The sequence below is a fragment of the Anthonomus grandis genome, chromosome 1 (genome assembly GCF_022605725.1).
Source record: "Anthonomus grandis grandis chromosome 1, icAntGran1.3, whole genome shotgun sequence".
Lineage (NCBI taxonomy): Eukaryota > Metazoa > Arthropoda > Insecta > Coleoptera > Curculionidae > Anthonomus > Anthonomus grandis.
In genome coordinates, this window is record NC_065546.1 from 57,820,561 (window position 1) to 57,847,930 (window position 27,370).

General features: G+C 33.2%; 2 protein-coding genes and 2 long non-coding RNA genes across 6 annotated transcripts in view; 2 read left to right on the forward strand and 2 right to left on the reverse strand.

Annotated features, from left to right (window-relative positions):
- Positions 1 to 15,564, forward strand: LOC126743316 (glutaminyl-peptide cyclotransferase-like). 3 transcript variants are annotated; one of them, XM_050450350.1, is made up of 6 exons: positions 1 to 314; positions 366 to 696; positions 7,471 to 7,798; positions 7,854 to 7,990; positions 8,046 to 8,185; positions 15,428 to 15,564. In XM_050450350.1, the coding sequence occupies exons 1-6, from the start codon at positions 234 to 236 to the stop codon at positions 15,494 to 15,496; spliced, it is 1,086 nt and encodes a 361-aa protein (XP_050306307.1). In that variant the 5' UTR covers positions 1 to 233; the 3' UTR covers positions 15,497 to 15,564. The 3 variants fall into 3 exon arrangements, with proteins under 3 accessions (XP_050306307.1, XP_050306322.1, XP_050306313.1); XM_050450365.1 differs by lacking the exon at positions 15,428 to 15,564 and adding an exon at positions 15,159 to 15,392 and having other exon boundaries at positions 2 to 314; XM_050450356.1 differs by lacking the exon at positions 15,428 to 15,564 and adding an exon at positions 15,189 to 15,392 and having other exon boundaries at positions 2 to 314.
- LOC126743341 (uncharacterized) lies at positions 1,535 to 4,460 on the reverse strand. Its single transcript, XR_007662838.1, has 2 exons — positions 4,029 to 4,460; positions 1,535 to 3,965 (listed from the first exon to the last, which is right to left on the reverse strand). It is a non-coding gene; the product is annotated as an uncharacterized LOC126743341 (long non-coding RNA).
- LOC126736916 (uncharacterized) overlaps positions 15,525 to 27,370 on the forward strand; it is a 27,067-nt gene continuing 15,221 nt past the window's right edge. The window contains exons 1-5 of the mRNA XM_050441586.1: positions 15,525 to 15,667; positions 15,732 to 15,936; positions 15,996 to 16,120; positions 16,704 to 17,011; positions 24,096 to 24,270. Coding sequence (XP_050297543.1) covers positions 15,526 to 15,667; positions 15,732 to 15,936; positions 15,996 to 16,120; positions 16,704 to 17,011; positions 24,096 to 24,270 — 955 coding nt within the window. The 5' untranslated portion in view covers position 15,525. The remainder of the gene's footprint in view (positions 15,668 to 15,731; positions 15,937 to 15,995; positions 16,121 to 16,703; positions 17,012 to 24,095; positions 24,271 to 27,370) is intronic.
- The window catches only part of LOC126743347 (uncharacterized), a 2,470-nt gene continuing 584 nt past the window's right edge, over positions 25,485 to 27,370 (reverse strand). The window contains exon 2 of the long non-coding RNA XR_007662839.1: positions 25,485 to 26,315. This is a non-coding gene — a long non-coding RNA (uncharacterized LOC126743347). The remainder of the gene's footprint in view (positions 26,316 to 27,370) is intronic.

Consider the following 27,370-nt stretch of genomic DNA (forward strand, 5'->3'; position numbering starts at 1 on the left):
CAATCTAGAGAAAAACAAAGTTTTCTGGTGGGCGATTCAATGATGAATTTTCCAGTTTTTTTATTTTTTGTTTTATTTTATTCTGCATTATTAAAGTTTTGATTTTATTTTTTGGTACGTAGAGGCGTGGGCGGGGCTATATATATATCCCAGTAGAGCTCTATATTCGTTTTATCATAAATTAATTAACGCCAACATATTGTACACATATTTTTAATATAATTTAAGCAAAAATGTTGTCAATTTTTTTAAAATCAATTATCCTGATTTCCGCTTTTGGAATTGGAACAGCAAATCAACTGAGAAAGATTCAGGTTAGTCCCCTTTTAAGGCTTCTCAAATCTCCTAAAAAAGTTAAATTTTAGAGAACTCACACACCCCAAAGACTTACCAATGGGGACATAAAACAATTGGCTGCCCTATCAAACGTAACACACCTCAATCAGGCAATAGACAACATACTTATCCCTAGAGTAGTAGGCACAAAAAACCATGAAAAAGTCTTCAAGTATATTTCATCTGAATTGGAAAACTTAGGTTGGGATGTCGAAGTCGATGAATTTCAAGAGGATACACCCAACTTTGGCCGGTTAACATTTAAAAACATTATAGGGTCACTAAACCCTGATGCTGACCGATTTTTGGTGCTCGCCTGTCATTATGACAGCAAATATTTTGCTAATCAAGTCTTTGTGGGTAAGTAGAGTTTCCACTGAATTACTGTGCAAATTGTATTGAACTGGTTTAAATATTCTTATGTGTTTTTTTCATGAATTTAAATTCCATGGGTACTTATGTTTTAATTGGCTTATTTATTGCCAAAATTTGATAGCAACCAAAGACTTATGACAACTCAACTGCTCATAGAACAGAATTTTAAGTTGATCAGTTATTGGAATTTTGGAAAATCTGATTTTGCCTGTAATGGCAACATTTCTTACTCTATATTTATAAGGTATAGAATTTCCTCTTACAACTTTCAACACTGTAATTTGGGACAGTATAATTATTGAATGAGTATTCTATAATAGTGTTAATAAAAAATATATACCTAATTGTTTGTCTCAAGTGATTTTTTTTTATCTGTATCCAAAAAAATAAATAAAACTAATTTACAAACTGAGATTATGAAAAAATAATTGAAGAGTGGTCGAGCTAAGTGATCTAAGTGCCAAAATTAAAAATTGCTAGAAATCAAAGAAAACTTGACAAATAAGGAAAATAAAACAAATGTAATGCTCTATTCGTCACTGTAAAGACATAGGGGCTTATATCAAAATTATGCATTTTAAATTAAGCCACTTTTTATAAAAATAATATGTTTGAATAATTATTTAAATAAAAAAAAATGGAAAGTTGAAAATGTTTGACTTATAAATAGTACTAAAGTATGTGGATTTATGGTTTAAAAGGAATATTACTTGGGTTTTTCAGAAAGGGTTAATAACCCCCTTCAAAAAAGATACGCCCCTAAGTCTTTTTATAGAATTAAGTTCAAAAGGAAAATATGACATACGCCCAAAATAAATATATGTTTTCTCATTAACATCAAGTTTGTTTTATTAATAAATGACAATTTTTTTTTCTTTGAGTCTATACAGATCATAGATCTAAACTGAAAAACAGAATTCTAAAATAAAAAAAAAACACAACAACAAATCTTACAAGTTAGTATTGACTTAAACTTTTAATAATAAATGTTTGTTAGTGTGGTAATTCCTTGTAAAACCTTACATGCTCGGGAAGTTTTATCACAAGCTCATTAAGTTCGTTAAACTTTTCAGAGGAAATTTTGGGCCCAGAGGGATAATTTAAGCGGGGTGGAGCAAATTTAGCTTGCATAGCAGTGCGTTTTAGTGTGACACATTGATAATCAATTTGTAGGTGACTGCTTTTAAAATAAATTTTGTCAATGGTTTCTTTTTTCAACATTATTTCGCGAATAATTTTCCAGTCGATAGGATTTCCGTCATCGTCTTTTCTTACTGAAAGAATGTTCAAATTTTTTGACAGCTCTTTAAAATTTAGAAAATCATTGGATGTAAGAGAATGCACAATATAAAGATTTTGGCGCCTTGCTAATCTTAATATCGGTTTTAGCTGTGAGGGTACAAATAAATCACCAGATTTTTTTTAATTGCGTTATCAATCGCACTATGTGCAGAATCACCCTCACTTTGACCATGATATGGCTCAAAAAATCGCAGTGAAATGGTTTCTATGTTTTCTGATGAGCTCACCATATGTAATAACATAGATGCTACAATGGAATTTTTGTTCTGGCTGCTACAGCCATCAGAAAACAAAGAAACATTTTTTGTGCCTTTTTGGTCAAGTTCGTTAAGGTAGATATACAAGCAAGTAGAAATTTCACTAGAACCCCGCTTACTCAAACCCTTATGCCATAAAAAACAATGACACTCCTTAGATTTAATATTGTAAATATAGTGAAGTTATAGTTCGCTAATCTACGTTTATAAAATAACTTGTTCTCGTTGGTAATAGGTAAAAAAATTACTTGTTGGAGATCGAATACAGCACATACTTTGGAAATGTCTGGATCGTTTTTTTCTTGCTGCTTCTTACTCCGAACACACTCTTTTTCGGCTACATGCTGCTGGTATACTCTTTTTAATAAATTTTTTTAATTGTAAGATCAGGGTGAAGATATTCACGCTTGGAGTTTTTTCGGCAATAGTGCGATTCCATCCGAGGAAATCTTTTAATATGTTCTAATATAAGCTGTCGAATATATTTATCATGTTTTTTTTAAATTTGAACATCTACCTCCACGTTTGTCTTTGTCAATAATACCAGTTTCTTGTAATTTGGCTAAGGTATTACATACAAATTTATCAGTAATGCCTATAGTATTAAGAAACATTGTTTTGCACACAGGTATTGGTATTGAGTCATTCCCCGGCAAAAAGTAATAGTTACTTTTTTCCCGTCTAGAAACATGGCCTTTTTCTGTTGTTTTCTGTTTGGTATCTCTACGCTTTACAAACCGAGCTACAAATTCCCTCTGAAGTTGTAAATTTCCAGTCCCATAAAAGTCATTTAGAATGTTGTGACGTTCTTCATCTGTTACTATTAAACATTTTTTCCCTACTTTATTACAAAAAGAACCACTACACCTGGGTCGAAGAACCTTCCTGGCAGGTATTTGCTTTTTACTATTATAACTAAAATATGCTACACCTAGATTTCTAAGATGGAAAGCAACTTTTTTTTAATTTTCCTTCTTGTGTTCAGTCAAATCTATGAGACAGATTACCTTAGAATTTCCATCAACTGTGAAGTCCTCTGGTACTTCTGAAATCTCTTCTATTAAGCTGACTACAGGAAGCTCATGCATGCGCTGACACGTACCATCCTCGGAGAAATGAGTCCAACACAATAAGCGCAGGCAATTTGGACACGCAGCAAATACCTCATCTGTTTCTCTGCAATGTGGAACTTCACAGTGCCGAATGTATATCGGATCTTTATCCGAATTATCTTGAAATTCGCACGGTTCGGAGTCGGAGAACAGTTCATTGCTAATACCAAAAACTTTCTCATTACTGAGAGGTATTGTATTTTCTTTAGGTTTTTCCCTCGGTTTTTCCACTTCAACACTAGCTGCAATCTTGAGTGGAATGCTATTTGCACCAGTAAGCTTCTCTCTTAACTTCTGAAGCGGAAGATCTTCTTCGCTATCGCCTAATGAGTTTTTAGACAACAAATTTAATGGAATATCATCAGAGTCGCTATCACTACTAGTGAAGCTATTTTCGATCGCAATCACTGTTCCGAAATACCATTTCTTATGCGGCTTCCAATACATTTTTATTTCAGTACCCATTTTCACTACCGTATCTGATTTATTGACACACTCTATTTGGCTAATTAAAACGACATTTTCCGTTTGCCATCTTACAACTACTTCCATTTTAACAAGCTAACCTTGTGGATCCTTTAATCTATAATAAAAGTAAATTCTTTGTAGAATACAATTCATAAAAACAAAACCTCCTATACAATACCAATTACTAACCACCAGAAACTCCCAAAATCCACTATAAAATAGAATTATTGCAGTAATAAACCTCACCATTAGTCAACACACTAATAAAACGTTTGTTTATAAACTATTTTACGTTAGGTTGTTATTGTTTACCGGCGCGCACGTCGCGTGGTGTAAGGATGTGCGATACGATACGATTTTCTCGAGTACCAGTATTTTTTCTTCCGATACTCGGTATTTTGTACCGGTACTTTAACGTACGATATGGTCCGATCCGTTTGAGTTTTATGCAGTATCTATCGTATCCCTCCCGTATCGAAGAATGCTATGAAATAAATTTAATTTAATCAAAAAGATACCACATGAATTAATATAAATGAAGCAGTGAAGGACGGATTTACTCCTGTTTCCTTCTGTTTTTCTGTTTATGTTTATCCGTAGTGTTGGCAGATGCAACCCATTTTCTGAACGCCTATTTTCAAAGGCTGATGCGATAATGGATGAATGCCGTAACAGACTTCTTGGAGATAGACTTTCAAGGCTATTATTTTTAAATTCGTTAGAATTAAGTTACTGGCATTTGTAATTATTTTTCAATTTCTAGAATAATTATTTTTGTCTTACGTTTTAATGTTTTCTGTTGTTCGGTTTTAATTGTAAAGTGACGACAAATGTCAAATTTTCACTTGTAGTTATTTCGAAATAAATGCTGTTAATAAATAATATTTTAATAAATAATACTAAAAATATCAGTATTGACCATACCAGTCCGCGCTAATTTAACATTTAAAAAATATATATATATTTAGTTAAATCGTACCGGTACTTGGAATATCGGTACTGAACTTGTCGATATTGTAACCAACCGGTACTTTTAAAACGGTACGATATGATCCGAAATACCGGTACTTTCCTCAGTATCGCACATCCCTAGCGTGGTGTGATTGGGGCGGAACACAAACGATACAGTTTTAAAATACGACATTTGGGCGTAAGTGGAGTTAAGCCCCTTCGTCATATTATATACCGTTCTTACGTGAGTTAGGTCCAGACCTATTTACGGAATGGGTAGGTAGATAGATACGCACTTCTGCCATATAATACTACTCTCAAAAATATAATCTTTACGAGGCTTATTTCAAAAATGGCTTTTTTTGAGATACGCCCCTATGTCTTTACAGTGACGTATTGTCCTGATCAATGTACTTTAGCATTGCACGAAGGTGTTTTTTTTTACTTTCCTTTATTTGCTCAACAGCAGGCAAGGCTTAGAGCTCAACCGACTTTAAATTTTGCACAGTCACACCCTTTTTTAATACACGGCACTTCTCCCATCCTATTAAGTCACTGAAATTTTTCTCGTACAATACTATGCCGGGCTCTTCTTTCGTCACACGTAACCACGACGCTTGTGTAATACCTAGTTTAGTTGTATTTATAAGTTTTGATGATAGTTTATCAAAATCAAAAAAAGTACATTCACCCATATCTAAGAGTCTGTATGGCCTGGAAGGTCTAGCAGCCGCAATTGCCGTTTTGACATCATTTACTGTCTGAAGCTTAGAACGTTTTGCTTGTTTCTCGATAAGGGCAAAATCTCTATCTGAAGACGAAAAACTATGGCCGGAAACTAAAAATGTATGGTCGATGGTGTCAAAATGTTCATTGGCTATTAATAAAATGTATAAGAAAATTAACATTCGGTTTTTTAATTGCCCTGCGCAGTTGTCACTCCATATACATAGTTTTTGCTTATAAATTGAAAGCTGACCTGTGTTTAAGGCTTGTAGAAGACATGATTCCATTTGGTTGCCATGCACCTCGGCCCGACAGTCCTTAATGCCAGATGCACATGATCCCATCTGACGTATCTTGCACATGTATTCCAAAATTGTAGCATGACAACTGGCGGCTGTAATACATACTAGTATGCGTTAATTTTGGTAGGGAAAAACTTTCTGTAGATCCATGGTAATGGTACAGGTATCGCTACCTGGAAGAGTACTACGCGCACTGTCTTCTAGAATGACCTTTAGAGCTTTATCTGTTTTTCTATGATGCAACTCCAGCTCGTTTTTAGCTTTTCTTGATACATTAAAGTCTATGTCCTTGCTTCTTAAAAAAAGTAAATCACAAGTCTTGCATGTATCAACTCTAGGCCTTCTAAAAGAAAGATTTGGAAAATCCTTTATAAAAACTCTTCTATAGAATTTGTATGTTATAGTGCAACCAGGATGTTTTATTTTAAAAGCGTTGAATAGCTTATAGACATTAAGGTCCGGACTGAGATATTCTTTTTCACTTTTTGAACGGCTGTAGTGGCTCTCGTCCCTCGGAAAGCTTTTGATGTGGTCTTTTACCATCTATCATGAAGAGTGTACTTGAATTTTTTACAACCTCCTCGTTTATCCTTGAAGGTTGTATGCCCCCCTTTTTACGCCTAACAATGCCTCATCCCCATCAACCTTGCAATAATCCCATGAGATAGCTACCTTGCTCGTTGAGTTCAAGGCCATGGTATAGATCGAAAAGCTTACCTTTAATATCAATCACATCCCTACAGCTAAATTTATATTTACAGGTGATCTGAAATAAAAAAATCTCAGGGTAATGTAACTATCGGCTACAAAGATTTGACTATCGGGCCGCGCCGCAAGCGGTCTAAAATTTCAAGCGAAATATCGTTAAAAATCTCGTACTAACCTCATTTTTGGGAACAGCTTTTCCAGGTTTTTGCAGCTTTGATTTTTGTGTAACATAAGGTTTTTTTACTCAATCTAGCTTCACTCTGTTCTTTTCTTCTTGATTTCGTATTTGTATTATCGCCAAACGCAATAGAGTTAATTGTAATTACTTTAACATATAAATACACAGACAATAACAATCGAATCTAACGACAAACCAACCTAGAATATCGACCTGCATATCGGCACTTAGATCAATTAGCAAAGAATATGATGCCGGACATAGAGGTGGGCCCATCTTTGGACTTCGTTTGCAAGCCCTATAGGGTGAAATTGGCACTTAGATCTCATAGTAGGATATTGGCGCTGGCACATAGAATATATTGAGAGAAAAAAAACGAAAATGTATATTTTGGCACTTAGATCATTTAGCTCGACCACTCTTCAATTCACATAAATCTTAATGATATATATTTTTAACATTGCTCAGATATTTGACAATAAAGGAAAAAAATCCATATAAGAATTCAAAATTTTTCTATATTATTTTAAACAAACGGAATTTGTTATGATGAAATGAAATTGAACACTACTTATATGTTAAAATATGCTAATATCATTGGACATGCTAACATCTGGTTCTAAACTGCATAGGTTTATAAAAATGATATATTAATTGTAAACGAATACTTAAATATTATGTAATAAACAATATTTTTAATCGTAAAGTGAGGTTATAAATTCATATCAGATGTTCAAAAGTAAGGGGTTTTTTAGGTGCTATAGATTCCGCGGTCCCATGTGCCATGTTGCTCAACTTAGCCAAAGTGCTCAAACCACATTTAGACTCAATAAAATCGAATGATAATCTCAGTTTGAAGTTAGTGTTTTTCGACGGTGAGGAGGCTTTTGAGAGCTGGGGCCCCAAAGATTCGATTTATGGGGCGCGTCATTTGGCTGGCGAAATGCACAAAAAGCGGGGATTAACGAGGACCACCGGAGAGCAAGTTAGTGACTTGCAAAAGATCGATATGCTGGTACTGTTAGACTTGATTGGGCATAGGAATGTTAATTTTTTTAATTATTTTGCTGACACTTCCGGATGGTGAGGAGAGTTGAGGGTTTCATTGAAGAACTTCAGTTAAAAGGTGATTTTTTAGGTTTTCAAGACTGGCTGGTGCAGAAGACCGTTTGGAGAAGCTTCGATTGCTCAATCCGAGGGATACGAAGTATTTTATTAGGAGGGACTTTTTCACTGGGAACATTGAGGATGATCACTTACCATTTTTAAGGAGAAGTGAGTAAAAACTTTAAATTTTCAGCTGGTTTTTTAATTTGTCAAATTTAACCAGATGTGCCAATTCTTCATCTGATTCCGATTCCATTCCCGAAAGAATGGCACACTCCTAACGACGACAGGAATATAATTGATATTAAAACCGTCGAAAATCTCAATATGATATTAAGGATATTTTTGGCCGAATACTTACATGTTAGTAAATAAAACTTATTTTTATAAATATTTATATAGAAGTCTGAAAAATGCCGGGAATATGGCAGAATATATTCCCAATATTTTTCGGGCTTTTAGTCGGGCAATGGTTACCTTAGAGCCAGTAAATAGGTAAAATTAAACGTTGAATCTCACAGTTTTCACTAAGATGGTGAATGGAGTTTGATACCAAGAGGAACACCACAATTTTTTTTTTTTAATATTCTTATAAAGTACTTATACTTTTTAAAGTATTTATATAAAAAAGATTAATTAAGTAAACTGTAAAACATAAAGGAAACATTTTACAAAAGCCTAGAGAACAAGAAACTTTATTCCCTCTAACAGCCCGATCTGAAGAATTCTTTTAAATTCCAGGAGACACTTTAATTGAATTCCACAAAAACCTTAAACCTTAATTTGTCCTGGAGTGTGAAAAACAGATTTCTTTTCAAATTTCAGGGACACACGAAATATTTCAACAAAACAAACACTATAATACTCAAATTCTTTTAAATTCAATGAAAATAGCTTAGAAAATTATATCATGGAATAAAAGACGTGGAAAATTTTAAAGAACATAAAAATAACGATGAAAAATTGTTCCACATTCCTGGAAGATTAAAACATTTTTTCAGAAGCTTGATAAATGTGATAAATTATTTTATTGAAAAAAAAGTCCCTAAATAGTGTAAACGTCGCCCCAGAAGCCTGGAAAAGCACAATTTTATTTAAAGCTCTGGAATAAAATGAAAAATTACTTTTAATACCTGGAAGAAACAATTCTTCCAAACTCTTGGAAAATATGAAAAATTAATCCGGATATTAATTAAAAATTGGAAAATTACATGCACAATAAACATGACTTTAAATTTCTGAAATAAATTTGAAATTAAGTCATAAATTCCCGAAGGTGACTGTAAATCTTTGAACTCTTGGATTGTTATCAAAGATAATACTACTACGAATACCCGTAGTAGTATTATCTTTGCTGTTATGGAAAACATGTAAAAACGTTTGAAATTTTAAAGCGACTTGCACAGTTAGTTAAGAGGTCTGAAAAACAAGAAAAATTATTTCAAATGCCAGGAACACATCAAAAACTATCAACAAAAGGCCTCAAGTATGTATAGTGAAAAATGCATAGAAAATTATGTTTATTTGTAATTTATTAACACTTTTTCACACAAACTGAGACACCATATATTAGAATACTAATTATTAAGAGTATTATACAAATATTTGTCGCAAAACATTCATAACCGTACCCTTAAATCTTGGATAAGCGAGAAACTAAGGATTTATTGCCTTATTATACAGCAGTTAACTGTTAGTTGATAACTAAATGATCTTTTAAAAACAGTGGCGTAACAACGGTGAAATTTGCTGTGTTCGAAAAATCGTACGGGGCCCCCTACACTAACGGGGGCCCCCTCCGCCCCCTGTTTTTTCGGTCCTTGCATATCATAAGTGAAAATACAATCATTTTTCAATCTCAAAATAATTTATTGAATAAAAATATTTTTATAATGAAAATTACATAGGTTTTGTTGTATTAATCAAAAATGCCGAAGATGATTGTCTTAACCAATTAAATTTTACAGTAGGTACGCATAAACATATTCATTAAAAATGTTTCTTTCGTGCTTGGGCTTCTGCAAATGCCTCAACTGACAAATATCAGGGTTTCGTGCAGTTTTATTTTCTATTGACAGTAAACTTAATGAACTTCGTCTTTCTTGTCCCATTGTGGATCTTAGAAAGTTTTTGATGATTTTCAGTTTTGAAAATGATCTTTCTGCACTCGCAATAGTAACTGGGATAGTCAAAAACATGTAACAAGCCGTTATTATTTCTAAGAAGCCAAATTAATTTCAACCAAAATTAATTCTCACATTTGTTTCGTTGACTCCATTTTCTTTACACTGTTGCCAAAACAAGCTTTGAAAGATAGCAACTGATTTCCTAATTCACAAGAAACATCTTCAGAGTATCTTTCATGAAATTCAGTCGCTGCATTGAATATTTCGCCATCAGACGAACTCGTCAAATACGAAGGAGATACAATGCAAAACGTGCTGTTGATATTAACGAGACTGCCACTACGTTCTTTCAACTGAGTCGTCAATATATCTAAGGTTCGATAAAAAACATTGATCTTAAAATATTCTTCATCATCAGTGATGGAATGATGGCCACTTTTGTTATCAAACATTATTTTAGGGAGACGTTTTCTTTTAACAGTGAAAACTTCTGCGGTGCCCCACGTTTTTGCTAATTCGGTGGCCTCCTTTTTGAAAATTTCAAAGTCATTACGAAAGTTGCTTATTTTTTCAAATGTATCCTTGAACATTACAGAAGCACGTTGAACATCTTGTTTTAAATTTTGTAATTCTTTTGAAACAAAGTCAACGACATACAAAATCTTACTTTCAATAACAATCAGAAGTACTGTATCAAATTTTTCTAAATTCTGTCGCAAGGATAGTGCATTCGCTCTCTCAACTTTGTCTTCAGAAGTTAATGTTACACGAGTCAATATTTTCAAAATATCAATGTATCTGAAGCGAAGAGCACGAAGCGCATCGTGACGTGAAGACCATCTAGTAGGATTTAATCTTTTCAAAGTCACAATTATATTTGATGATTCAGATTGGAGTAAAGCCCAACGTTTTATGCTGTTGCCGAAAAAAACGTAAATCTCTTGAACAAGACTATAAAATTTTTCAATTTCAGTGACAGATTTTACTGAATCATTGAGAACTAAATTCAAATTATGTGCTGCACAATGAACATATACTGCATTTGGAGAAAGTTTGGAAATTTCTGCTTGTAGACCTTTATAACAACCACTCATATTTGCAGCTCCATCATAACCTTGACCGCATAGCTTTTTCAAAGATAATTTATTTTCAACAAGAAAGTCAACTATTTTTTTAGCAAGATGCGCTCCTGTTTGACTAACTGTAGGAAAAAAGCCAAGAAAAGACTCTTTGATGACAATTCTTGACGGTTTTTGACTTTCATATTCCAGCATAACGTAACGTATAATGATACTCAACTGATCAATTTTTGAAATATCTTGAGTGGAATCTACTATCACAGAATAAAAAGGAGCATCCTTTATGTCAGAAAAAATTTTTTGCTTCACATTGTTTCCTATCAAGTTGATTATTTCGTTTTGAATTGTAGGACTGAGATAGGTGATTGAATTTTTCGTTTTTTTATCCAACAAATTTTTCAACACATGGTCGTACTTAGCCAAAAGTTGTATTACAGACAAAAAATTTCCAGGATTAGAGGAATTAATAGATTCATCGTGACTTCTAAACGCTAAATTGCAAGATGTTAAAGTTAAAGTTACATCAATTATTCTTTTCAAAACTTGTTGCCAATAAGAAATTTCTTTTTGAATAGAAGAGTCAAGTTGAATATCGACAATTTTACCCATACGCCACATATCATACGTGCGACAAGAAAGATAATGATCTTTACTTTCTTCATGACGAGAAATTGCTTGCTTTAAATGAATCCAATCATTGAAGCCCTTAACAAACGAATCTTTCAAGTTGGAAAAAAGCCAGTAAGGCTGGCAGTAACATTTGTCTAAAATTATTGAGTAGCCTAACCAGGAACGTTGAATAACGAGTCCAGACTTTGATATAGTTTGGTAATAATGAGTGAAGAAACTTCTTCCATTTTTGTCACGAGGAAACGTATAATTCGTAGGGCGACAAGGTCCTACCTCAACTAAGTGACGTTTTTCTGCTGTTGTCAGATTTGCATCTTCATTATAATGTCCTTTGTCATTATTAAGAATCGGTTCAGTCAAATTTTTTTCTAAACTGTTACAGTATTTAGTACCTTTAGAAAAATCTTGCTGATTTGATTCTGAAAAATTGAAACCGTGACTAGATTGCCCAACATCATCTAGTTGACCTGGAAAGGATAAAAATTTGTGAATTAATTTTCCTGTATAAAATAATGTTTATAAAGTTAAAACAAATGTATCGCGCAAATTATGGTGTTTTCTATTAGAAATTTAAAAAAGCAAAAAATTTTAAATCAATAAGTTAATTTTTGAGTATAATTGACAAAAGTTATGTATAAAAAGTGTTGTCTAATTTATTTATATTTTTTAACTGTATTTCAAAACTTACAATGACAGATTTTGTATGGAATCATGCACGCAAGAAGTACAAAAAAGATCGTAAAATACTTTATAAAATATTTTTACACGTGAATAAAATTATATTATTTTTTCGCACTTCTAACCTCAAAATCACGACTTCGTCGAGATTTTGCGGTTATCCTTGGTATGCCTTCGGGGCCCCCTCGCTCCGGGGGCCCGTGTTCGATGGAACACAGTGAAACACCGGTAGTTACGCCACTGTTCAAATAATATAGTATCTTGACATGGCGAAGTTGAATTGGGCATCATGAACATGTGCATTAAATTTAAATCAAAATTTTTAGGACAGGTTGGGCCATTTTTTAAAGACTATTTTATTAAACATGATTAAGCTATGGAGAGCTCTCCACTCCCTAATGTAAAATAACGTCGTTGATACGTTAAAACCGGAAAATAAAATAACCCGGTTCGTTACTAACTGTTGTTTATTAATATTACTCAATTTATATCGTGCTCTTCTTAACTAATTTAACCCATTAGTGCCCAAAGTTAGTTTTTGTTTTATTTTTAAATTATAATTAGAAAAAATACCTTATTATGAGTCTAATAAACATAAAAAAATGTTTTTTAAGTAATAGTTAAGTTTAAGCTTTAGGGCGTCCCTTTAGAGGGACGCTGGGCAAAAGGAAAAAAATAATTCAAGTAAGATAACATGTTTATTAAGTTTTGTATATATTACATTATATTTTAGTTATCATGGTAAAGTTTGAAACAAATTTTAGGATGCAATGCAATGTTACACTTTTCGCAGATGAATTGACTTTTTTTCCACATAGGGCACATCGGCGGTCGGTTTCATTGTAGACTATCAGATGTCCAATATTATCGAATCGTACGTCATGTAATGGTCGAGGCACTCTGGTTTTTCCTTGCAGGGATTTAGTACCAAAACTTTTCAAAAAACTTAGCGATATGTATCGTCGAAACGCCAATAAACTAACAGAGTCAGGATGATTTGTTTTCAATTTTCGCATAAGTAACCAAGCATTCACAACAGATACATCTAATAAATATACGACTAGTGGCCAATACCATTTCCTTTGTCGAAATCTTGATCTATAAGCCGCAACAAGACTATCTAATTTGTCCACACCACCCATATGGCTACTATTTTCGGCTGAGGAACGGTCTTCTTAGATCAGGTGACCCTGTCCCAACGAAGTGTGTTAGTTACTTTAGTGGTTTCAACATTGGATGCAACAGAAACAACTTTATTATCTTTCCATTGTACGAGCATGCTGGTGTCATTTCGATATTACTTATAGCTTCCCCTTTGCTGTTTATTCCATTCCTTCTTAGTTTGTACCGGACATTTCTCTAAACGATTATCTCTTATTGTGGCACAATAATTGTTTTTCGATAAATGTCAAAGAGAGGAAGGCCTGTAAAGTAATTATCCATAAAAATTTTATAACCCTTACCTGAAGGTAATTCGACTTGCTCTAGTAAAGATAGTATTACATCTCCACCCGAACCAAATTTCTTTTCTTTTTCTTTGTTTTGATTTTTTCCGGTATAAATCTCTCGCTACTCGAACAAATACCCCATTTTTTGTAGCCAAATCTTATGGGCTTACCCCGAACGTATTGCTTGGCATAATGTTTTCCATAATATGGCACCAATGCTCTCGTCAATGGATAAATTCTCATCAAAGCTATTGTGTGTTCTAAAATGCAGGTTTAGATGATCTATCAAGGGTCTCAATTTATAAAGCATGTCGTCTTGGGGTAATTTTGAATTGTCATTTAAGTGAATATACTTTAGTAGAGTCTCAAACCGATTTCGACGCATGCTGTTTTGTAATATTTTTGGGATATCTTCTTCACTCGACCAAGAGAGTCTTCTGTTTGGATATTTTTCATATCCCGATAAAAGAAACGCTCCTAGTACCACATGCAGTTCGTCCAGAGTAAAATTTAGTTCTACATATTTCTGCCGTGCATACCGTAATAATCAACGTCAAAAGTTCTTCATTGAAAAACAATTTGAAAAAATCAACCGGGGTAGTTGCATTTTTTGCATTTTGTGAGGGTTTACTAGGGTTACAGACAATCACAAGGTCACTATTATTTACTCGGCCAGTATCAGAATCAGGCTCCCGCCATCTTGATTTTTGGTACGCGTACTCTGTTTGTCGCTTTGTATGGTTATTGCCTTTTAGGTTTTTCTGAAGGACAGATAAGGGCAGTAAATTTTCAGGGTCAGAATCGTCAGAGTCATTTACGTAAGCTATTTCACATTCCTGAGATAGGATTCCGCGAGGTAGGTGATTTATATTCGCTGCATGCTCGTTGTCAGATTCGTCGCTATCAACTTCGGTCTCATTTCCATCATCTGGAGGTAAAATATAGATGTTAGATTCCGGCAAGTCGTCATCCTCCTCTAAACAGTCCATTAGTTGAGCTAAGGTCAATCTGCAATAAAGGAGACATAGCGCTTAGCGTCCCTTATAAGGGACACAACATTATGTAGTAACGTATTTTACAATAATTTCGCGAGAAATAGATAACAAAAACGCCTGACACGTCGAATCAAATCTGCTAAATACGCTTTGCAACTCTAAGTGCTCGATGTATCCCCACTTTTTTTTATCGCAAGGAATTTGCTGGTCCCTTATAAGGGACGCTAGGTATTAATGGGTCAAATGCAGAAAATGCTAATTGATAAAAACATTTTACCACAAATATTTTTTCGTTTGATCTTAACACCTCTTGGTTCAAGCTCCAAACGACTTTTTACATATTTTTTTTTAATTTAATTTTTTTTTGTTATACTTTATAGATTTTAATACACGTTTTATGTTAAATATAGTTGGATACCTCAGAAGACATTCCAGAGAAAGAATTATAAGGGGATGCGCGGCATTTTCTACTCATTTAAGACTTAAAACATTTAAATTTTCTTGGCACTTTATTACTTATAATTGTTGATTTTGTGATATTTTTCTGAAAGTATTTTTTACCATATACGTATGACGATATATTTCTCATTAAATACATTTACATTTAAAATGCCTATTATTGTTTCATTTTCTATTTTTGAATTATCAGTTTCAATTTCGAGCATTCGAGATAAAAGCGATAAAGAGTCGTCGAGTCACCGCAACGCTATATAAATAGCAAGTAGTATTAGTAAAGGTATATCGAAAATGGGTTGTATAACGTGCCTTCTAATTTGGGCCATAATTGTTTTAATCATTATTAAACTATATATTAAATTAACAACAGGATGGTGTAGGAGTAACGTCTGTTTAGTGGGTAAAACTGCTGTTATCACTGGCGCTAATACAGGTAAGGCTTATTGCTTATATTCTATATTGCTTATTAAATTTACTTGTTATGCACATCTAATCAGGTATAGGATATGAAACTGCGGCGGATTTCGCAAAACGTGGGGCCAGAGTTATTTTAGCCTGTAGAAGTGAATCGAGAGGTCAAGACGCGGTCCAAAGGATCATCCGAGAAACCGATAACGAAAATGTCGTTTTCAAGCAGCTGGATTTGGCATCCTTTAAGTCTGTGCGGGAATTCGCCAAGGATATTAATGCCACCGAAGAAAGGTATGAAGAAACTCCTTAGTTATGGTGGTTATGTGAAGAACATTTTTTTTGTATTGTAGGTTGGATATATTGGTGAACAATGCGGGTATAGGTAACGCTGAAAATAAACAAACAGAGGACGGCCTGTTGATTTTGATGCAAAGCAACCATTTTGGACACTTTTTGTTGACTAACTTGTTGCTCGGTAAGGATAGATCACAAGCTATTATCTTTTATATTGGTTTGATACCCCACTCCCTCTCCATAAAACAAGTAATATCTTTAAAACAGTATTAACTATGGCACCGGAAATGGTGGGGAAGCAAGTTAGTTTGACTTTACATGCCTGGAATATACACTCGCCGGCACAAAATTCCGCCACCCTGAAATATTGGCCAAGTTTGATGTTTTATAAATTTTTTATTTTTTATCAGATTCTCACGATTTTGTCATCAGTTTTTAGATACATTTGTTGTGATTTTTTAAAATCATTTTGTAAAGTAGCATTTTTCGATTAAGCTATATTATACAGGAGTAAAACAAACTGTTGTCTTTTCTCGTAATTTCAAAAGGCCCTGTAGGAAAATTAACATTAATGTTGACTTGACACAATATAGGTAACACATTTTTAGTACGTTCTAACTATCGAAACTTGACGCACCTGGCTACCATTTACATGATCATGTATTAAAAACAGTTTTTTTTTTAAATATACAAATATAAATAAAATAATATATATAAATAAAATATATAAGAAATATATATAAAATAATATATATTTCTTACAGATCTCTTAAAAAAGACGAAAAACTCCCGCATAGTAAACGTGGCCTCCTTAGCGGGAAAATACGCGAAAGACTTCAACGTGAACCGTCTAAATGAATTTCCCGAGGGCCATTATCGAGTGGGTGGTCCTTTATATCGCAGAAGTAAATTGTGCAACATCCTATTTACCATTGAACTGGCCCAGAGACTTAAAGGAACCGGCGTGACCGCTTATTCGTTGCATCCCGGTGTCATTTTGACGGAATTCATTCGGGATATGTCCGGTTGGAGAAGAATTGTTGCCGAAAATGTGCTCAAGTGGTTCTTTAAGGTAAGAAGACGTGATATTAAAAAAAATCGTATTTTCGTAAGTGCTATTGGAGTTTAAAAGAGTTTTCTGTTTTCCTATATATTTGACATTTTCCAGTTTTTTTTTTAATTTGATTTTCTTTCCTGGAACTGTTAATTCCGTTCATCGACTAATTAATTTTTGTATGCATTTCACGTGGTTTTTTAGCTTTTTTCATAGAGGCATACAGGACATTACGTCTTCACGTAATATCTTTCAGGCTATAGGCTAAAACGATTTTAGCTTGGAAAATGTTTAATTACTGGCTTCTAAAAATATTATTTCTTTTGTAAGGAGCCAACAGTTAGTTAATTTTTTCTAGTCCGAATTAACTTACAAAATGAAGTTACCTAAAATCATTTTTATTTCCAAACACACTCAAACACTCTAATTATATTTTTTTCACTTTTAGCATTTTTAAATATCAGAAATACACTGAACTCCGGTTATAACGTACCCTCTAGGGTGAATAAAAGGTACGCTATAAAAGAAACCCATAAAAATAAATATTTAAAGATTTATTTGTTTTAATTAAAGGACTAAATTAACAAAAAATACATTCTAAGTATTAAATACAAAAAAAGATATAATATTAATATGTAACATATAACATTGAAATAGGATACATATACATATGTAATCAAAATAAATCTGTACTATTTATTAGTTACGATTTTTAAAAAAAATAACGTGTTATTTTTGTTTGCTGATTTTTTTTACACAATTTGAAATTCTCGATGTGCTCCTCAACTTTTAACGAGGCTTGTAAAATTGTATCATCAGATCCGTAATCAGTATATTGTAAGAAATTCGTAGCAGTTTTAATTGCACAAAGTGCTTCAGATTATCGTCGATGGTCGTAAAATTATCTAGTTCAGGAAGATATTTTTCTACAGTAGTTACGTCTTGGCAGTGATTTTGCAACCAATAACTTAGCGCAATATCCCAGTCATCATCATCATCATCAACACTTTTATATTTCTCGTACCACTGATTCAGAGGCAAGTCGTCATCTGAATCAAACTCCTCGATCGATTTCACTAGACCAGCATGTCGAAAGCAGTTTTGCACTTCGAAGCACTTCTCAAAGAGACCTGTTAATAATAAAAATTCAGAAATTGGAGGGACACAAAGTCAATGGTCTCAGATTATGTTTATTTTTAAAAAAACTATTATACGTGTTTCGCCCTCAAAGGCATCGTCAGATCTAAAAGTAGAAAGCAACTCTAGTATAAAAAACAACAATGCATAGACACGAACTACAATGTTGAGATACGATTTATCGGTAAATCTATTCGTTTAACACCACAAACATTTAATAATAATAATAATAATAATAATAAACCGTCTTTTATTAGATACCACAAAATACATAAGTAAGTAGTATAAAACATTAATTTAATATTTTAATGGTATAGGTGCAAGCAGTGGCGAAGTCTAGCTGCAGTAGCTATTCATACTTTTTACTTCTTCTTCTTTTACTAAATAAAAAATAATTCATACTTTCATTTATTTTTTATTTAAGTTAAAATAAAAAATAAATATATAAGTCAGCAATATTTTTTATATATTATTTTTTTATTTTAACATAAATGTTAAACGAATAGCTTTACCGGTAAGTCGTATCTCAACATTGTAATTGATATTATAATCTCAGACCATTGACTTTGTGTTGCCTCCAATTTCTGAATTTTTATAGCCTTATTAACATAAATATTATTTTAATCTTCCAAAAATTCAAGATCTTCTATTTTAATCAAATTAATAGAATTGTTTCATTTTCATTTTTTATGGTAAAAGAAATTTGTTTTCGTTAATAAATTTTGAATTTAGCGTCTTAAATCAGCCATTTTACCGAATAAGTAATTATAGTCTACAAATCATAAAGATATTATCATATAGATGTAAAATTACCGGTAATTTAAAAATCGGTAATATTACCGGTAATATTACCTAATATTACGGTAATATCCGTAATACCGGTAATGTTACCTAATATTACGGTAATATTGGTAATTTATTAAAAAAACCAGCTTTTTAACTAATACTAGTTTTTTTAATTCAAAACTGTAAAAACATTAGGAAACACAAAAAAAACGAGTCAGAATGAACTACGTAATAGAGTGGATAATGGTAGATCATCCTAATCATCCCCAACCTCTTCATCTGATTCTTCTTTCTTCTTGATTAATTCAGTCAAGTCTATAATTTCGAAACCGAGATCTTCTTTTTCAATTTCTTCCTCAGAATCCTTAGTAGCTTTTTTTCATCTTGAATGATCTTCGTTTAGTAAATTATAATTATGGAAAATATAGGTTAGTTTTCCGGCTCTTTCCACGGTAAGCCTGTGTCTTCTTTGCCGATGAATAAATGCATAAGTACTAAACGTTCTTTCGGTTGCGGCCGTTGACGATGGTAAATTTAAAATGTCTACAGCCAATCTACTTATTTTAGAACTGGAGCAAATTCCTGCCCACCAAACATGCCCAGACATAGATTTTTCGCTGGAAATAACGAATTCCTTAGCAAAAAGATTACCACCTCTAATTTTGTACTGTGCAAGTGCTTCCATAATAAGACTTCCATACTTCTGAAGGATATTTTGGATGACGCCTTGCAGTTTCATAGATGAACTCCGGCGCAACTAAATTTTCAGCTTCAGTTAAATTGTTGCCACGTTGGTTTGGTTCTAATAGGTAAGCAGCAAGATGAACGGGTTTTAAACCATTTATTTTCTCGTTTTTCAAGAAATGAACATATTTTCTGGGATTCCAACATAGTAACGGATAAATTTGATACCTACTTTGTCACGTAATATAGATCTTATTTCAAAAAAGCAGATAAACACTTTTGAGATTGTTGGCCCGTTAGCTTCAAAAAACGTTATACACTTAGAGATTGGCTGGAACAAGTCATAAGTTGTTTCTATTTGTAACCAAAATTCATTTTGAAGAAAAAGCCTTACTGTATTTGTTGAAAGAACATCAGAAATATCTGGGTTATCATCAACTGCTAAACTTTTCAATGAATGTTTAGTGTCCAAAAAGCTTTTTAAACGAGAAACAAAGGAACCCCATCTTGTTTTCACCGGCAATTTTAAAGAGATGTATCGCCCCGTTTTGTTTAACTGGATTTTTTCAAACCTTGCATGTAAAATCTGCGAATTTTTCAACTCTGATACAATTGAAATTATGTTCTTTTTTTTAAAATTGGCAAAATGGTCTAATTTCAAGAAGTCTTCAACCAAAAGGTTTAGACCGTGACAAATACAACCATAATTAGTTATGTAATTGTACTTGCTGCTAACTATTTCACGAGCCTTTTTTATGTTAGCTCCGTTGTCAGTGACAATAGCCAAAAAATTTGAAGCTTCCAATACTTTTTCAATTTCTGAGGCCAAAAATGTTGCTGTATGGATTGATTTATAAAATACCGGAAGAGGTGTATTAATAACAAAATTGGATATAGAGTCATTTCTACAATTTGACTAACCATCCATTTGTAAGCTTAAGATAGGTGCTTCACTAATTTGTGACGAAACTACAGCTTGTACTCTAGTGTACTCGGATTCGAGTAGTGGATTTGACAACTGGTAACGAGAAGGCGGTTTATATGCGCATCTCATTGTTTTGAATACATCTAACCATACTTTTTTTTGTTGTCATATCTAATGGAGCTCCTGAGACATAAATAGCCCTTGCCAGTATTTTATTAATCTTGTTGTTTTCTTGAGAGCACATGTTATCAATATAAAGAAATTGTACCCTGTGATGCTTTAGATGAACTTGAAAGTAGGAAGGCACAGGCCGAACTAGTGAAGCTATTTCTGAGTCTAAAGTCTCAAATGCGTGTTCCTGCTGAGAGGTTTCATAATCAGCAATTTCAGTATCACTATCTTCTAATACCATGGGTGAACTTCGCGAGGTATTGGTATTATTCTTACTACCGAAAACATTTTTAACAGGCAATTTCCCTTTTTTAAAAATGTGTACTATATTTTCAGGTATTTTGACACATTTAAGAAAATGTTGGAACTGTCTGGTAGCATATCTTTTAAAGAAGGTTTTACAACATTTACAGGAATAGTTGTCTTTATCTTTAAGATCGTAGTATCTCCAAGCATCACTCTTTGGCTTATCGCAACTATAAAATAAACATCATGCATTTCGAGAAGAAGTCAACTTAAAAAATATTTACTCTCCAATTTAAATATCACCTGCAATAATTACATATTTAATAAAAATTGCACTGATAGTTATAATGGCTATAAACAACCCTTTTGTACCAATAATGCCACTAATTATGATCAATACAGAGAAACTGTTTACAAAATATCGCTTGCCACGGCCCCCGGGCAATTACAGAATTTTTATTACACATATTTTGGTTATTCCCCGTTCCCGATCTATACATCGATCATATATACATCAATATCAGCGTTAGCCCACTCCGTACGGCACGATGGTCTTTTGTCCTTGCGCCTCGCGCCAGTAAAGCCAAGTAGAGCTGGGCGAATAGCGAATAAATGAGAGTATATTATAGAGTGAAAAAAACCCCAATATTACCAGTGTTACCGGTCTTGCAGTAATATTATGTAATATTACCAAAATTACCGGTAATGTTACCTCGGTAATACTACCCTTTACATCACTAGGCGTCAACAACCTTTTTATTCCATATGGACTCTAAAAAGCTATTATCCTTTAAGTAGAAAAAGTTGCTTTTGATGCCTGAAGGTAATGAAAAATCGGTATCAAGTTATTGAAAGCAATGCAAGTTTCGGAGGCCTATAAAATGATTTTCAATAGTCGAAAGTCATAAAATGTAACTCGGAAAGTTGCAAAAACAATAAGTGTTCTCAAATCATCAAGTGCAAGGCATAATTCATATTTGTCTGGAATGCGTGAAAAATATGGAAAACGATTCCTAGTACCTGAAACGCCTAAAAATTACTTATCATTGGACGTTAAACTGACAATGTCCAATAACCCGGAAACCTAAAAATGTATTTCCAATTCATGCAATGCATATAACGTAATGACAAATGCCTGGAAGTGGAAATATTCACTCGAGAAGCTTGAAAGCTCCAAAAAAGTATCCTGTATCAGCAGAAGGGCTTAAAAAACAACTCAAATGGCAGGAATAAAAGGGTTAGGATCTTAATTTAAGGGCTAAAAGTGATTCGTTGAGTGCCTGGAAGATTATGAAAAAACCATTTTCTGTTATTTGAAAGTATAAATATTTACTACCAAAAGAGCTTGAAAACTACCTAGAAAATATAAAAAGTCATGGCAAACGTTTACAAAAATCACAAGTTTGAGAAATTAGCCCTAATCACCCCCACGTGCCTGGAATGTAAAAAAAATATTTACTTTCAATGCCTAAGCACTATTTCTAGTTTCTGAAAATCGTGTCAAATGATCCAAAAGCCTTGGAAATCAATTTGGAATATAAAAAAAAAAAGATGAATGTATCCACCATAGAAAGTCTCTATTGAAAGTTATAAAAAAATTACTTGAAAATCCTAGAAATAGAAAAATTAATTTTGAATTATCGAAATTGCGACCCTATATAAATGAATAACCTGAAATAAAGTAGCAAGTTTCCTTTAACTCCTGAAAATGTTTCCAGTAGATGGGAAACTAGAAAAATAATTCGAAAAGGCTTGGAAAAGTTCAGATGTCTGGAAGCCATAAAATAAGGCGTAAAAGCTCTGAAATAATTTTGAAAATTACTTGCGGATGTTCGATAGAAAGAAACAGGTCCCTGAAAATCTGAAAAAAAAATCTGGAAAACCATCTTCAATGCCTGAAATACAAAATTACTATAAAATACTGACAAACATGAAAAATCATCTCAGGTTCCTGGAAAATATTAAGAACAACTTCAAATAGAGTGTGATAAAAAATGCCTGGAATAAAATAAGTTTTCTGGAATGCCTGAAAAACTCTTTTTAATACTTGGCATAATAAAATACATCAGAATTGATGTGTCTGCAAGTATAAAATTATCATTTAAGAAGTTTTTGTTTCAAATCAATGGAAGAGTTAAAAAAATATCCCAAATTGCTTAAATAAAGTGGTTGCAAAATGCTTTGAATGTCTGGAAGATAATGAAAAACCATTTCATGTTACTTGAAAATGTAAAGATTTACTCAAAAAGACTGAAAACTAATTCTATGAAACTTATTGAAAGCATGAATAGTTAAATGCCTGGAATAATACAACAAATTTCAAAATCATTTCAAATGACCAACATAATGAAAAATATAAGAAATACAAGTGCCTGGAAGTTAAGAAAAATCTGGAAAATCCGGGAAATTTGAAAAGTTATCCTAAGGCAACCTCACATGCCTGAAATATAAAAACAAGTTACTTCGAATGCTTAAAAAAGTATGAAAAACTATCTCGAGTTTCCGAGAAGCCTGTCAAATAACACAGAACTCTGAAAATTGCTTTTCAAGGTCTGGAGTCATAAAAAATTCCTGGAAGTTGACTTGAAATGCCTAAACAAAGTAAAAAGCATCCTTAAATTAAAATAAAATTTTATAATAAAAATTAAATTAATCATTGGAACGCATAAAAAAAGAGACCTTTAATGCCTCTAAAATAAAATTGTAAGGTACGCCTTGAATTCCTAAAAAATGTTTCTACTCTAATATGAAAATCCCTAAAAAACATGGAAAATTGTTTCAATTTCCTAAAAAACCGAAAGCAATGCAAATTGATCCCTAAAAATATGAAAAATCATGTAAAATGTTCGGAATACATAAAAAATGGACATCAAAAGTTTTGTATAAAGCAAAAAATAGATCAAATGTTTGGACAACATGTATATTTATCTCAATTTCCTGAAATACGTCTGATGAACAAAGAAAATCGTCTAAGAATTAGAAGCAGAACACAACACTTCTTAAAAAAGTTTCGTTTTAGTCGCGTTTAGAAGGTAAAAACACCATCAGTTATGCCCTTTTCTGTTTATTACACATTCACTCATATAAGTCTATCTTTCTCTGTCAGTTCTGACTCTATAAATACTATCTAACCTATTTTATGTTTGTCTTCAGACTCCTATAGAGGGCGCACAAACCACAATCTACTGCAGCGTAGCCAAAGGTATCGAGTCAGATTCAGGTGAACACTTTGCAGACTGCGCCTTCGTCACCAGATACAAAACAGCCGAAGACCCGGATTTACCCAAGAAACTATGGGAAATATCAGAGAAGTTGGTCAAATTGGGAAAACAATAAATAAACACTTGTATTAAATTAAATAATAGTTTATTATTAACCCAGATTATCAAATAAACATTTTATATTGAGTTATTTGATTAATTCGATCGACTGTTTCCGAAGTAAACTAAGCGATTAGCAACATGATATTCTTCAATGACAAGTGAGTTTTGAGAACATCGCTATGTAGCAACAATCCAAATATTATGAATAAATTTGTGTTATTGAATGACATACAAGAATGTCTTGATACTTTCAGGTTAATAGTTGGCGGATTTAAATAGTTAAGTTTGTTTCTTTGACATTTAGTCACAAAATGAAAATATACAGAAATCTCGGTTAGAGAAAATTTGGCCCTCTACTGAAGGTGCAATAATTCGAACTAATTTTGACATTTGTAAGTCAAACTCTATTAGCAATCCGTTTAACCAATCAGATTTGAAAGGAAGCGTAATCAAATCTGGCGCCAAATTTGAAATCAAATAAGCGCAGGAAATTCGAATTATGTCTGTTCCCTATATTTACTTAGAGGGTTGTTTCTGTGTTTTTACATAACTCTTATAAATTTTGAACTTCCATGAAAAGAAAACAAACATTCATGGTTTAGTGAACATCTTAGGAACATGAGGGAAAGGTTACGAGCACTACATAGTATTCATTTGCAGCACCCTACTATGTTTTCTAAGCAAGAGTTAACTCAGTATAAAAAGTCCTATCGGGGAGAGCTGTGCACGATAACAATCTCTTTATGCAGGGTCAGTTTGGTTTCAAGAGTAACAGGTCAACTGCATTGGCTAGTGAGAGTTTGGTGGATTTTTCATCAAGGGGTCTGGAAATGGATTTCGACACCTATGCTTCATTCTTTGACCTGACAAAGGCCTTTGACTGTGTATCTTATGAAATTTTATGAAGCAAGCTCTGTTACTACAACTTTCATTCAGAGAGCATTGCCTTTGTCAGGTCATATATGGCCGACTCCAATATGTGTCATACAATGCTAGTGTATTTGATAAACAGCCATTACATCATGGAGTACCACAAGGATGACACACTCGCGTCACTCAAATTTAAGGTGAACCTAAAAAAAATTATCATGGCCCACTGAGATGGATAATAGTTTAGTGAATTTATATTAGATAACTATCGTTTATTGAAAGCACTCAAAAAATGTAAGCTGTATTGTCAGAAAAATGTAAGTACAAGCCAACAAATAAAAAACAAATAGATTTAAAACTTATTTTTTTCTGAATATTAATAATATAATAATATTTCTAAGGAAGGGTTTGAAAATACTCCCTCAATGTTAAATCTGGTGCTGGATTCTCCTCAGAGTGATCACTAGATATGGTTGATTGTTGGTCATCCCATGAAGACTGGTAGCTTCCTGCAGGGGAAGGTTGTACATTCGAACAGACTTGATTAGAACTCGTTGACGCTGTATACTGTTGCTGTTGGTTCAGCAAATTTAGTTCATATTTTTGAACAATATTAAGTATTTCACCTTTTGCGTAACACCAGTCTTGTACAGATATTTTTTTTAAAGATGGGGCCATTCCTGCTAAAAAAGCATCAACAGGATGCTGCGTTAGTGGTGAGTGAGTGGTGACCTCATACTTTTATTTCGTTCAACAATATACTCCATAACTGTGGCGGCGGCCGTTTTAGGTGGAGCAGTAGGGTTTGGTACTGACAGCTTTCGAATTTTTCGTAGAATGGTTCCTGTTAGTGTTGATTTCAACGAAATTTGACTTTCTAATTGTGTAGTCACGTCATCGTTAACTTCTGATGTTGGACAGCCTTCAGTTTGAGTATTTTGTTTATTTTTGGATATATCTTCACTTCCTGTATAACCAGTTAAATTTTTGATATCTACTTCCTCATCAATGCTTGTTTTAGTCTCCCTCTCCTCAAAGAATTTCTTCAAAAAGCTCAACTGCTCAGAATATTTGTATGGCTTTACTTTCGTTGCTTGTTGACCACTTCTAGTCTTTTGTTTATTCAAAGATTTTCTAAAGTTGTCTCTAATATTGGCCTATCGAGCATTACAGACAGACCCTAAAACAAAAAATAAGAATTAGGCTAAGAATGCTATAATACTATTGCTGTACAATTTTTTTATCTCTACTGTATATTTTTTTAGATATTTGGCTACTGGAGACGCACTGAATACAATATCGTTTAGCTATCGTCTAGGACATAGTACAGTTCACAAATTGTATGAGAGACTTGCGAGATTATTACCACACATCTCAAAAAAGAACTGATGCCTACTCCAACACAAGAAATGTGGATAAAAATCGCTACTGATTTTTATATAATGTGGAATTTTCCTAACTGTATAGGAGCTATGGATGGCAAGCACATTGTTATCCAGACTCCTTATAATTCCGGATCAATGTTTTTCAATTATAAAAAAACATTTTCCATAGTTTTGTTAGCCCTTGTGGACGCTCATTGTAATTTTATTGCTGTTGATGAAGGGGCATATGGGAAGGATAGCGATGGGGGAGTGTTTGCCAAATCAAAGTTCGGAAAAGCCGTTCAGCAAGACACTTTGAATATACCAGCAAAATCTAACACACCAAATACAAATATCCAAGTTCCATATGTTAATGTAGGCGACGAAGCATTTCCTATGAAAACGTACCTAATGCGACCGTATCCAGGGGATAATCTAGATGATCGGAAGCGTAACTTCAATTATTGTTTGTGTCGTGCCAGGAGGACATCAGAAAACACTTTTGGTATTTTGGTTCAAAAATTTAGACCTTACAATAGAAAAATTCAGGCCTTTCCAAAATACGCAGATAACATTATTTCACTTGCTTGCTGCACAATTTCATTAAGAAATATGACTGTAATAACTTCGCAAGTAGATTTGAGAGGTGGAAATCGCACATTACAGAATTTACATTTGCAAGGAGGAAATGCCACAACAGATGCATTTCGCGTACGAGAAACCTTCACTGACTTTTTTAATTCTAATGCCGGATCTCTCCCCTGGCTACAAAATATCCGACCATCTTAAAATATATTACAAATACCTGACCTAACTTTAGTTCTCAACATTTTTATAACCTATTGTTACTAATAAATCTTAAAAATAAAAG